The sequence below is a fragment of the Bombina bombina genome, chromosome 7 (genome assembly GCF_027579735.1).
Source record: "Bombina bombina isolate aBomBom1 chromosome 7, aBomBom1.pri, whole genome shotgun sequence".
Taxonomy (NCBI): domain Eukaryota; kingdom Metazoa; phylum Chordata; class Amphibia; order Anura; family Bombinatoridae; genus Bombina; species Bombina bombina.
The window spans coordinates 235,495,559-235,509,790 of record NC_069505.1 but is presented as its reverse complement, the minus strand read 5'-3'; the positions used below and the strand labels follow the sequence as shown (position 1 = coordinate 235,509,790).

The 14,232-nt window shown below is 43.6% G+C and overlaps 1 protein-coding gene across 1 annotated transcript in view; it reads left to right on the top strand.

Annotated features, from left to right (window-relative positions):
• Positions 1-14,232, top strand: part of SAAL1 (serum amyloid A like 1) — a 219,370-nt gene that overhangs the window by 196,043 nt on the left and 9,095 nt on the right. Inside the window, 1 exon segment of the mRNA XM_053720661.1 lies at positions 6,291-6,481. Coding sequence (XP_053576636.1) covers positions 6,291-6,481 — 191 coding nt within the window.

Genomic DNA, 14,232 nt, shown 5'->3' with positions numbered 1-14,232 from the left:
CCACTTACCAAACTTTGCTATAGAGGGTGTGCGAACCTGGGACATACTCCCACATGTGGTGGGACTGTAGATTCGTTAAGGAAATTTGGAAATCATGCCTCCTCCCTTGTGAGTGAGATTTTCCAAAAAACAATAACGTTGACAATGGAGCAGGCTCTCCTACACTTCCCGATCTCAGGAATCTCTAAACATAATAATAAGTTAGCAAGATGGATTTGCACTATTGTCAGACTGTGCATAGCCCCAATTTTGGAAGGGAACCCCCCTAGTTTTGATATGATAAAACAAAAGATGAATATCACTTTGATATGGCAAGCGCCACAGCAGAATATCTAGATGATAAAAAAACATTTCTTCAGCAGTGGGAACCCTTCATACATTACTATGAAGCCTCGAGGAGGAGTGGGGGGGGGCGGGAATGGACTAGGCCAAGCAAAACTTATATAGAATAGCACCACGAAACATCTTAGGAGAGTGGAGACACATATGAATCCGTATGTCAAAGTGTATTTCTTTGTAGTGAATGTGATTTGTACCGAGTGACTTGAGAATGTTAGAACTTATGACCATTGTTTATTGTATTTGTAAAAACTTATGAATAAAATATTTTCACCATAAAAAAGGAACTTCCCAGGGGCCTATTCAGGTCCGGGGATACTCAGGGCGGAAGTAGTGTATGCATTGACACTTCCTTGGAGTTATCATTCTGCCTATATTTTTTTTTCATCTCTGGTTTTTCTTTAAGAGTGATTTTCAAAATCATCAGAGAGCAATCTTTGGTGTGGGCTGGTGGCTCTAGCATGGCCACACAGGTTTTGGTATATGGTTCTTGTTCGGATGTTCAGTTGCCAATCTTGGTTACTTCCATTAAGGCCAGACCTTATATCTTAACATTCGTTTTTTTCATCAGGGAATTCAAATTATTAATTTGATGGTATGAAAATTTAACGCTTAGTACTTAGTCATAGAAGTTTCTCTGACTCAGTGATTAATACTATATTGCAGGCTCGTAAATATATGTCTAGTAGGATTTATTATCAAGTTTGGAAGATTTACATCTCATGATGCTCTTCTTATGAATTCTCTGGCATTCTTTAGAATTCCTAGGATTTTATAGTTTCTGCATAAGTTTTTGTCTGCATGTTCCTTGAAAGGACAAATCTCTGCTTTTCCTGTGCTGTTTCACAGTAAGAATTGCTAAATCTTTCTGATATTCATTGTTTTGTTCAGGCTTTGGTTCATATCAAGCCTGTCATTAAGCCAATTTCTCCTCCTTGGAGTCCTTAATTTGGTTCTGAAGGCTTTACAGGCTCTTCTGTTTGAGTATATGTTTTCTTTGGACATTATTTACTTTCATGGAAAGTATTGTTCTTTTTAGACATCTCTTCAGCTAGAACAGTTTTTTGAATTATCTGTTCTTTCTTGTGAATCTCCTTTTTCTGATTTTTCATCAGGATAAGGTGGGTTTTTGCTGTCCTCATTTCAATTTTTACCTAAAGTTGTGAATTCTAACAACATTAGTAGAGGGAATTATTGTCCCTTCCTTGTGTCCTAATCCTAAGAATTCTTTGGTAAGATTCTTACATTCTTTGGATTGTGGTAAGAGTTTTTGAAATATTATGTTGAAGCTACTCAGATTTCAGACAGACTTCTAGTCTATTTGTTATCTTTTCTGGTCTTAGGAAAGGTCAGAAGGCTTCTGCCATTTCTTCGGCATCTTGGTTAAGCTTCTGATTCATCATGCTTATTTGGAGTCGGGGTTAATCCCCGTCTCAGAGGATTACGGCTCATTCTACTAGGTCAGTTTCTACTTCCTGGGCTTTTAAGAATGAAGCTTCTGTTGGTCAGATTTGCAAAGCAATGACTTGGTCTTCTTTGCATACTTTTACTAAATTCTACCATTTTGATGTTTTCTCTTCTTCAGAAGCAGTTTTGGTAGAATGGTTCTTCAGGCAGCTGTTTCAGTTTGATTTTTCTGCTTATAATTTCATTTTTTTTTCGTTATAAAAATTGAAACTTTTGATTTGGGTAGTGGATTAATTTTTCAGCGGAATTGGCTGTCTTTATTTTATCCCTCCCTCTCTAGTGACTCTTGCGTGGAAGTTCCACATCTTGGGTATCTGCTATCCCATACGTCACTAGCTCATGGACTCTTGCTAATTACATGAAAGAAAACATAATTTATGTAAGAACTTACCTGATAAATTCATTTCTTTCATATTAGCAAGAGTCCATGAGGCCCACCCTTTTTTGTGGTGGTTATGATTTTTTTTGTATAAAGCACAATTATTCCAATTCCTTATTTTTTGATGCTTTCGCTCCTTCTTATCACCCCACTTCTTGGCTATTCATTAAACTGAATTGTGGGTGTGGTGAGGGGTGTATTTATAGGCATTTTAAGGTTTGGGAAACCTTTGCCCCTCCTGGTAGGAATGTATATCCCATACGGTCACTAGCTCATGGACTCTTGCTAATATGAAAGAAATTAATTTATCAGGTAAGTTTTACATAAATTATGTTTTTTGTGCTTCAAGTTATATGTAATTGCTGTTAAACTCTGCTGAGGTGAAGAATCAATGCCATAAAGCATCTGTGTGTGCCAATGTCTTGTCTGTTTTTGTGTGCAATTACGTACAGTGGCATTCATCAGCAATCAGGTGCAGAGACTTGTGTGAATAAGTGTGCATTTGTGTGACTGAGACAAATCTCACCCGGGGGAGCAGCAGCAGGGTGTCATTTGAAAGCTCTCGGTCCCCAGATGCCGCTGTCCAAAAAGCGGCGTGATTCGTTATTGGGGACCGGAGATACAGCCCGTTGAAGTTATGGGGTAGGGGTGTCCAAAACCCCCGGTTCCCAAAGCAGCTCCCCTCTGATAATTCCCCCACCTCTTGTCCTCCCTAGGGGCTTCTAATCCTCAAAAGAGCAGAGCTCTGGGGCACATCGTTGTTGGAGCCACCAGGGGTAAAGTTAGCGGGCGTCCTGCTGTCCTGTGGCCGACCGGGAGTTCCAGGAGCCCGGATAGCCTGAGTGGAGTTAGGCAGATGTCTGTTGTGAGGCGGCCGACCGGGAGTTCCAGGAGCCTAGCCAGCCTAGGAGGGTTTTCCAGGTCATAGACCAGCTCTTCTCTAAACAAGTTTGAAACACAAAACTATGCAAATAAAAACTTCCAGAGATTGTGGTTGCTCTGAGGAGCCCAAAACCACTGAGAAACAGGGGTGAGGTTGTAGGGGGTGGGGGGTAGCCTTAGCTGTCTGGTATCCGTGACATCTCCCACCCTCCAGTTCGGCAGACCCGGCTAGACACTTAACGGGTCGGCCTGGGGCTGTCCGACGGTGGCCCTCCACTTCTCGGTTGCCTGGGAGAGGTGATCCCATCTCTCCAGAGCTTGGGGCATCCTGGGGGGTTCCGGCTGGCGTTTATACCCTGCGCCCTGGGTGCAGGGATAGTCACATAAGCCAAAGCCGGCTCCCAAACAATTGCTGTACCACAAGTTTCCAGGGTCCTCAAGTTCCAGGGCCACACTGCCTCTCTCCGTGATACTCGGTTTTAGTACTGGCGGACCCAGAGCAGAGGGGGAGGTTGCTCCTTGGTGGGGCAGGCAAAGCTCGGGTGCCCAAACAGTGTGGCACTAACTGTATAAGCTTTTCTCCTCCTTGCCTAATGCAACGCCTGTCCCTGGTGAGAAATAGTCCGGGACAAGAAAAGGGTAGAGACCCTACCAAGCTACTGAGGGGAGAGACCGTCTGTCCTCTTCCCCCGAGAAGGAGATCTACCACTGGGGAGGGAGGTCTGCTTCCTCTGCTCCATGCGAAACTGTGCTGCCGCTGGGGCAAGAGACCAACTGTCTCCTCTCCCAGAAAGGGGTTCTGCTTATGAGGAGAGAGGACGACTACCTCCGCTCCCAGGGTATGGGCTCTGCCGCTTGGGAGAGAGACAGACTGTCTCCTCTCCCGGCTCTGCCGCTGGGGAGAGAGAGTGACTGTCTCCTCTCCCGGGAAGGGGTTTTGTTTACGGGGAGGGAGGATGACTACCTCTACTCCCAAGGGATGGCTCTGCCACTGGGGAGAGAGACAGACTGTCTCCTCTACCTGTACCTGGCTCTGCCGCTGGGGAGAGAGACCGACTGTCTCCCGGGAAGAGTTCTGCTGCTGGGGAGAGTTATGACATCCATCTCTACCTGCAAGGGGTTCTCTGTAAGGGTAGGGAGGATGACTACCTCTGCTCCCAGGTTTCCTGGATCTGTTACAGGTGCTGGGGTAAAGGCCGGCGGCTCTCTGCCCTGTTGTCAGTACTTCTGCTGGGGTGGCTCCCTTGTCCAAGTCTATAAGCCAACACTGCTGATCAGGATCCAGCAGCCCTTGTTCCCTTTTTCTTTGCTGCCACTCCTCCACGGTCGAGCTCCATGAATCCCAGAGGGCTGCACCCCAGATCTGTATGCCCCTGGCACGCTGCTTAGCGAGATCCAGCAGCCCTCTTGTATTTCTTGACCAGTGCCTCTTCCTGGTCAATATAAAATCCAGATCGTCCAGCAGCCAGGTCTCCTCCAAGAGATCCAGCAGTTCCTCTTGGAGCCCAGAGATATCCTCCAGACCCTGGTCTGTCTCGCTCCCAAACTGTGGGTCCTCTTTCCTTTTTTAAATAGCAATCCAGGGTCACCAAAGCCCTCTGTGGGGGAGCCTTCCTCCAGCCATGACTGCGCTTGCATAGCAAGCCATTGGAGGGGCCCGTTAGCTGTCCTCCACCCACATCTCTTGCTGGATCAGTCTATGTAGAACAACTAGCCATTCCTTCTTTGGCTGTTTTCCCAGGAAAGGCAGTCTCATGGTCCACCGAACCCGAAATCTCGTGTCATTCATGGGGAGGACCTTTCCACTTTCCTGCTCCTGTTGAAGAGCCTCCCACCAGAGGTCTCGGAGCGCAAGGTTCCTCCATGCCAGAACGTCCTGTTCCGAACAAGGATCATTTGTTCCAGTCAGCATCTTTTGTACTCTCCCTAGGAACTCTGCCTCCATATTTACCGGCTACTGTGGGTATGTCTCCTCTGTCAGCAGAAACTGTGTGAAAGAAGCAGATCCCACCATTGCCAGCCAATGTGACGGATACCCCTGCTTACCCCGACTGGGTAGCTCCACCAAAGGGGGTCCTGCTTCCTCCCTGCTGACTGCAGCTATGTAGCTAGCAAGTAACCACAGCCTGTAGCCACCCCTGATGCCCGACAGCATCAGTACCCAGGGTCCCACCATGTGGCAGACTCCAGCTACCCAGACTGGGTAGCTCTGCCGGAGGATCCTTTCTCTGCCTGGAACAGGCTGCTATGTAGCCCAGGAAAGTGATTTTAGCTGGAGCCCACCCAAATAACTAGACAGACTAGCATTCAGGGTGAAACAAGAACTGATTTTATTGAGCAAAACACACATCTTTTATACACACACTTATCTTGATAAGAACAGAAGACAATGCCACAGTTTTCCCGCCATTCCCGCCCCTCCAGACTGACCGGGCGCCTCCATAGCAACCATAGTCCCACAGAATCCCAGGACACAGTGGTGATGGTTTTGGGGTGATCCCGGGGGAGTGGTGGCACTTCCAGATGCCGCAGTCCAAAAAGTGGCGTGATTCGTTATTGGGGACCGGAGATACAGCCCGTTGAAGTTATGGGGGTAGGGGTGTCCAAAACCCCCGTTCCCAAAGCAGCTCCCCTCCGGTAATTGCCCCCACCTCTTGTCCTCCCTAGGGGCTACTAATCCCCAAAAGAGCGGAGCTCTGGGGCACATGGTTGCTGGAGCGACCAGGGGTAAAGTTAGCGGGTGTCCTGTGGCCGACCGGGAGTTCCAGGAGCCCGGACAGCCTGAGAGGAGTTAGGCGGGTGTCCGTTGTGAGGCAGCCGACCGGCAGTTCCAGGAGCCCAGCCACCCTAGGAGGGTTTTCCAGGTCATAGACCAGCTCTTCTTTAAACAAGTTTGGAACACAAAACTATGCAAACAAAAGCTTCCAGAGATTGTGGTTGCAATGAGGAGCCCAAAACCACTGAGAAACAACAGGAATGAGGTTGTAAGGGGGTGGGTGGTAGCCTTAGCTGTCTGGTATCCGTGACAGTTGTTACTACCTATTGACCAATAAGCATCAGTCAGAAATACCTACTGGCCAAGTAAATAAAATATGTTGAGGGGAATCTCTGCCACAACAATGTCACAATCAGATCTACTAAAGTTTATTAAATTTTATGTTTCTGGAAGCAGATTTTCAGACATTTTGACACTGCATCTTAACTGTTTTCTTTTTCATTTCCAAGTTCAGTCTCCTGAAAGTGCGAAAGAGGCCTGGGACTTCTTGCTTGACCTAACATGCCGGGATCTCTGCCAGCCTGACGACCCTCCTCTTATTGTGCACGAGCAGAAGACTGTACTGTCCTCTGTACTTGCTGTCATGTCAGTCATTTTTCCGTCACAAGCAGAACAGGGACGCGCTAAAATGGAGAAAAGTAAGTGCTGATTTTGTGAAAAATTTTAAGGTTTTCAGACTTTGCTTTTTTGACTGTGACACTGAAAATGCATGCAGTATGATAGTGACGTGAATAAAATTCATTTTAAATAAAGGCTATGTAGATATTTTGCTATAACTATAATTTGTAATTTAACTGAAATAGAAGCTGCACTCTTTGTAGTTTCAGGGTCATTGGTCAGTGTCTCAGTAGTCCATACATAAACAAACAAAGATAATCTGGCAGGTTGTTGTCTTGGTTTGATGTAATAAAGTAGTTTTTAGATGTTTCCTTGGTTGACACTAGTTTATCTTGGCACACCCTTTAAACACTCACTATGAAAAACTGACCCTTAAACTAGGAGCCTTACAGAAAACCAAAAGCCTAAACCAAACCTTTCTACCGCTGTACGTCTTCTATACATCCTGTTACTTACTATACTTGATTTGTTTTTTTTAAATCCTTCAAGACAGAATGAACAGAAACCCATTTGAATATTTTTTTTCCTTTTTTTATTTAGTTATTTACACTATGTAATTACCTGTGCAACAAATCTACCTTAGTGAATTAAATTATACTCCAACAAAAAATAAGACATTCATAGAGTCCCAACTTCAAAATGAGAATTGAGTTTCACAGCCTCCTGTTTCTATTTCCTGTTACCACATTTTTATACAGGGATAGAAAGGTCAAAATTTAAATGTGCGTTTTCAGTTTTAAAAAGAAACATTTTTGCAATATACCAGTATGTTGTTATTGTTTTTCAGTAGTATATGTACATATGCTGTAAGGGCTTGTGCACCAGTATTCAGACACTACACCTTTTGAGAGACTTAGCAATGGCTGGTATGACGCAAATTAAGTTGTCATACACAATACACACCACAACCAGCTCTCTGAGAATGAATACTGGTGACCAGGGCATTCACAGCATATGTACGTATGCTGATGAAAAAACGGTAATAATGTTTACTAAAAGCATTTTTGCTAAGGGAAGTATATTGAAAAAATGATTCTACTTAAAACTGAAATGTACCCATGCAGATTTCAACTTTTACCTTGCTATCCCTTTCAACTCTTCAGAGTATTTTTAATAAGCATTTTTGTGATCCGCAATCTGGTCTTATCACCACAAGAGGGGCAGACTCAGAATAAATTGGTTGGATGTTGGCTTATGGTATGTAATTGATGCACACCACCTTTATGGGGAACAGTGAAAAAACACAATTTTAAATTATAGGAAAAGTGAGCAATATATACAAGTAAAGTTCATTGCTATGTGTAAATATTTTATTGGGAATTCAATTCTGAGTTCCTTTAACCCCTTAACGACCAAGGACGTACGCCACACGTCCTCAAAAAAAATACAGTTAATGACCGAGGACGTGTGGCGTACGTCCTTGGTCTGGAAAGCAGCTGGGAAGCGATCCTGCTCGCTTCCAGCTGCTTTCCGGTTATTGCAGTGATGCCTTGATATGGAGGCATCCTGCAATAACCCCCCTTGGCCATCCGATGCAGAGAGAGCCACTCTGTGGCCCTCTCTGCATCCGGACATCAATGGCCAGTATCGTTGGTGGGTGGGAGCTTACGTGGGAGGCGGGTGGGCGGCCATCGGTGCTCTGTGTGAAGTGGAGGGGGGGCGGGATCTACGGGGGCGCGCACGGGTTTGGGGGGTGGTCTTGGTGGGGGCGAAAGCTACACTACAGAAAAGGGCATTTTTTAAACAAAAGGCACATTTTGTTACAAAACTGGGTACTGGCAGACAGCTGCCAGTACCCAAGATGGCGCCCATTAAGGCAGAGGAGAAGGGTTAGAGAGCTGTTTGGTGGGGGATCAGTGAGGTTGGGGTCTAAGGGGGGGGATCCTACACATCCTACACATCAGCATATGTAAATATGCTTCTTTTTTTTTTTTACAAAAAAAAAGGGCCAAATACCTTTTATTTTAGTACTGGCAGAGTTTCTGCCAGTACTTAAGATGGCGGGGGACAATTGTGGGGGGGGGGAGGGAAGGGAGCTGTTTGGGAGGGATCAGGGGGTCTGATGTTTCAGGTGGGAGGCTGAGCTCTACACTAAAGCTAAAATTAACACTGCAAGCTCCCTACAAGCTACATAATTAACCCCTTCACTGCTAGCCATAATACACGTGTGATGCGCAGCGGCATTTAGAGGCCTTCTAATTACCAAAAAGCAATGCCAAAGCCATATATGTCTATTTCTGAACAAAGGGGATCCCAGAGAAGCATTTACAACCATTTGTGCCATAATTGCACAAGCTGTTTGTAAATAATTTCAGTGAGAAACCTAAAATTGAGAAAAAATTAACGTTTTTTTTAATTTGATCGCATTTGGCGGTGAAATGGTGGCATGAAATATACCAAAATTGGCCTAGATCAATACTTGGGGTTGTCTACTAACACTACACTAAAGCTAAAACTACCCCAAAAAGCTCCCTACATGCTCCCTAATTAACCCCTTCACTGCTGGGCATAATACACGTGTGGTGCGCAGTGGCATTTAGCGGCCTTCTAACTACCAAAAAGCAACGCCAAAGTCATATATGTCTGCTATTTCTGAACAAAAGGGATCCCAGAGAAGAATTTACAACCATTTATGCCATAATTGCACAAGCTGTTTGTAAATAATTTAAGTTAGAAACCAAAAGTTTGTGAAAAAATTTGTGAAAAGTGAACGATTTTTTGTATTTGATTGCATTTGGCGGTGAAATGGTGGCATGAAATATACCAAAATGGGCCTAGATCCATACTTTGGGTTGTCTACTAAAAAAAATATATACATGTCAATGGCTATTCAGAGATTCCTGAAAGATATCAGTGTTCGAATTAACTAGCGCTAATTTTGAAAAGAAATGGTTTGGAAATAGCAACAAGTGCTACTTGTATTTATGGCCCTATAGTTTACAAAAAAAGCAAAGAACATGTAAACATTGGGTATTTCTAAAATCAGGACAATATTTAGAAACTATTTAGCATGGGTGTTTTTTGGTGGTTGTAGATGTGTAACAGATTGTGGGGGTCAAAGTTAGAAAAAGTGTGTTTTTTTTCCATTTTTTCCTCATATTTTATAATTTTTTTATAGTAAATTATAAGATATGATGAAAATAATGGTATCATTAGAAAGTCCATTTAATGGCGAGAAAAACGGTATATAATATGTGTGGGTACAGTAAATGAGTAAGAGGAAAATTACAGCTAAACACAAACACCTCAAAAATGTAAAAATAGCCTTGGTCCCAAACGGACAGAAAATGGAAAAGTGCTGTGGTCATTAAGGGGTTAAAGGGACAAGAAAACTTTCATGGTTCAGATAGATAATGCGTTTTTGGGTTTTTTTCCACAGCTTCATTCATTACTTGTGGGAAATACAGAACCTTGCCACCAGGAGGAGGCAATAACACCCCAACCAAAGGCTTAAATACCTCCCCCACTTCCCTCATCCCCCAGTCATTCTTTGCCTTTCCTCACAGGAGGATGGCAGAGAAGTGTCAGAAGATTATGGAGTAGTTCCTTAGAAAGGGTATCTGCCCTTCGAGATGGGACTGGTGTTTTAAGTAGTTCTGTCAGCCTCTCAGTGAGAACATCGATGAAAGTTAGAGTCTGGAGATGCAGGGAGAGTCTTTCTGCTAACCCATCCAGACTCATATTAACAGCTCCATAAGCAATCAGCGTTGACGAGTTTCGCTGCCTGCTTTCTTCACTCAAGTCCATGTCAGAAGCGCTGTTACAATCTGTCAAACTCGAACGACTGCGTTTCTGTTCCACGGCATAGATTCTGGTAAGATTGTTTGAATTTTTACACACATGATTAACGATAGAAGACAGAGTCACAGTGGGACTCCTTTATCTTTATGGAATCAAGGGTAAATATCTCCTGAGGGGGACTATTGAACAGTGGGGTATTTTAATCATATTTGTTATGCGATTTTGACTGCTTTTGTGTAGGGGCTTTTTTTTGTGGCTGATAGGCTGATACGGAACATACAGGTTATTTTCATTTTGAGAGCTGCACAGTTAAGCTGGCACGCTTTTCCTTGGCAGGGGCGGTCCTGCATGAGGCACCATGTGACCGGGAGTGGTCATGTTTTGTTTTTTCCATTTCTGATTCCTGACCGAGTGTCTGCGGAGAGGAGCCGATTTCTCTACCTATCTGGTCATAGGAGGTGGTGAGTGCCCCAGCCATTGGGGGTATAAGGTGCCAGTTGTTTTTTTTTTTTTCCATAATTTACTTTTAGACGTATTATGGAGGATTCTGATGTTTTCGAGGGGGATCCCTCTGATACAGAATTTGATACCTGCGTATATTGTGAGGTGGCCCGGGTAGACCAGCCCTCTCAATTATGTTCCGTATGCTGCAACAGGGTATTCTCATCAAACAAAGTTGAGATGTTACAGACCACTGAGCGATCCGCCTCTGAGGATTCTTCGTCCCATGAGGTGTGTTCCCTAGAATCTTCTGTTACTACACATGCAGTTTTCCCGAATACCGCTGCTCCTTCACCTGGAGGGGGACTTTTTTCCACCAGAGGTTACTGCACGGTTCTGCATGGTCATCTCTATGGCTTTAGCGGCTTTGCCTCTTCCTGCTACGTGCAAGCGAAGGGTTAATCCACGCACTCCTGCCCAAGGACCGTCGTGTAAGATGACGATTGAATCCGATCAGTCTTCTGGGAAAGCGGTGCCCTTTGAGGCTTCAAAGGTAGAACCATCAGGGTCAGAGTCTCCTGATTTGATTTTTCCGACTGAGGAGGATTTAGCATTTAGATTTAGAAGGGCACGCCTGCGTTTACTTCTGAGAGAAGGTTTGGTGATGTTAGAGGTTCCCAGTACTGATCCGTCAGTTGAATCTCAGTCCTCTAAATTGGATAGCGAGCTTGACTAGACGAGTGGAGAGAGATGGAGATCCTATTCCTTATCGTGTATATATATATATATATATATATATATATATATATATATATATATATATATATCTGTATATATATATATATATATATATATATATATGTTTAATTATTTAAAGACCCAGTGAGTGCTTCCTTTACTACGGATCGCATATACAGCTTACACGTATGCACCCTGGGCAGAAAAATCAGCTGTTATTTATACAGCATGGGGATTGGAGTGCTTTATCCTCACTAACTTTGGACATTTTATATATATATATATATATATATATATATATATATATATATATTATTTTTTCTTTTTTTTCTTCTTTTCTTTGTTTTGTATTTAGAATCCCAGTCCCGAGCTCTAAGAGGAGTTTGTGTCGTATGACAGGCTGTGTTTTTTGTTTTACACTATCCTTTGGCTATCGCTTTTTTGCACTTGCCTATTTTCTTTTCTATTCCATTTAGGGTAGTTCTTGATTTTAGAGCTCTGGGTTGTTGTAGAAACTCTTTTTAGGAAGACATTTCGCCACTGGGATTTTGGTGCTACCGATTTTGAAGGTCTTTGTTCAGGGTGATGATTCCCTCGATAATTTCAAGACAATATTTAAGCCACGGGGGTTATATTTCTTTATTTTGATTATTCTCAGTCTACCTAGCACTGCTGGAACTTAAGAATTTTCCGTTTGACCCTTGAGTTTAATGACAGATATGTCATATCCTAGTTAACAGGCAGGACCTATTGGGGTTCTAGTTAAGTCTGTTCTTTCCTTCTACACAAGAGGAGTTTTTTCTAGCTATTCCGGTCCAGACGGAGCTGGTCCATTTATCCTAGATGACAGGCAGGACCTGGTTTTGGTACTATCTTGGATGGGCGTCTGTTGCTGGATCATTTGGACCCAGGGGTCCTAGAGGCCAGAGCTAGGCTTTACTTTCTGCCTTTTTGAGAATATTTTAATCCACTGTCTGGTGCATGGTCCAATAAGTGGTTTCTCATCCTATTTGGGTTCTATGTTCTTTAAGCAGAGCTTATTAGATCTCCGTTTTGAGGGAGAATATACGGTTCTCTCTTTCTTTGCTCGAGTAGAAGGATATCTTTCCTGTCTCATCTTTTTGAGCAAGTGCGGTACTTAGGGACCGTATCCTTCAGTAAACATCGTTTTTGGTCCTAGGTCTTCTCTTGGGATCTGGGGTTTAATATGCAGTATCCTGCTTCCAGAGTTTACAGTAGCTCCCGGGTTTTGGCGATTCTGGTTTTCTTACCATCGTCTGCTAAGAGATTTTTAGGGAATTTCTCTTGTCTTTTCCATCCTCAGAGTTGGATTTAGATCTGAGTTTCTCGTGTAGGCACCAGGGTGGATCTTTGGATGCTGTTCATCAGACAGGAAGACTTTGCCTTAGACCTTATGAAGTTAGCGTTACTTCATCGGTTTATGCCCTGCAGTTTTCCTTCAGGCCTTCGTTGCCGCTGTGGGGAGGGTGATGTGTTTAGCTCAGGCCGAGACTTCGGCATGGCATTGTTGTTGAATCTGTCTTAACAGACTTTCATGAAATACAGGTTGGGGGAATCGATCTCCAGTTTTCGGTCCAGATCCCCCTGTCCTGAGGATTTTGTTCTTTTAGCTTTCCTGGGGCAGTTTTGACTTTGTCACTTCCCTGTCAGTGGGGCGAGAGTGTCTTATGGGGGTCCATGGATCAGGAGTTTTCCTTCCGAATCTTCCTGGGGTTCTTTAGACGAGCATTCTGTTTGAGGATCTGGTCTTCTGGGTTTGTACCAGTTGGGTCCTCTCAGTGGGTGGATTTCTTTCTGAAACAGAGAGTTCATCTGGCGTAGACGGGAGGGTCTTGACTTTGGTGGTGGGCGGAGGCCCACTACGGCTTATTGTCAGTGATCCACTTTCTGTGCGTGCCTTTCAGGAACGGATGTTTTTTCATGTAATTGGCAAGAGTCCATGAGCTAGTGACGTATGGGATATACATTCCAACCAGTAGGGGCAAAGTTTCCCAAACCTCAAAATGCCTATAAATACACCCCTCACCACACCCACAATTCAGCTTTACAAACTTTGCCTCCCATGGAGGTGGTGAAGTAAGTTTGTGCTAGATTTCTACATTGATATGCGCTTTGCAGCAGGCTGAAGCCCGGTTTTCCTCTCAGAGTACAGTGAATGTCAGAGGGATGTGAAGAGAGTATTGCTAATTTGAATACCATGGTCTTCCTCTAGGGGATCTATTTCATAGGTTCTCTGTTATCGGTCGTAGAGATTTCTTCTCCTACCTCCCTTTTCAGATCGACGATATACTCTTATATACCATTACCTCTATTGATTCTCGTTTCAGTACTGGTTTGGCTATCTACTATATGTAGATGAGTGTCTTAGGGTAAGTAAGTCTTATTTCTATTTATGACACTCAAAGCTATGGTGGGCACTTTATATGTAAAGTTCTTAATATATGTGTTTAAACTTATATTTGCCATGATTCAGGATAATCAGTATTCCTTCATTCAGACTGTCAGTTTCATTATTTGGGATAATGCATATGAATTATATTTTTTCTTACCTTAAATTTTCAATTGACTTTTTTTCTAAATTGCGGGCTGTCAGGCTCACGGGTGCAGAAAATGCTTTAATTTATTGCGTCATTTTTGGCGCGAGACTTTTTTGGTGCAAAAATTTCATCATTTCACGTAGTTGCGTCATTTTTTACGTATGTGTGTTGCGGACGTTTTTTGGCGCCAAAAAAAATGGGCGTCATTCTTGGCGCCAAAAATGTGGGCGTTTTACTTGGCGCCAAAAATGTGGGCGTCATACTTGGCGCCAGTTTTTTCACATTATTTCAGT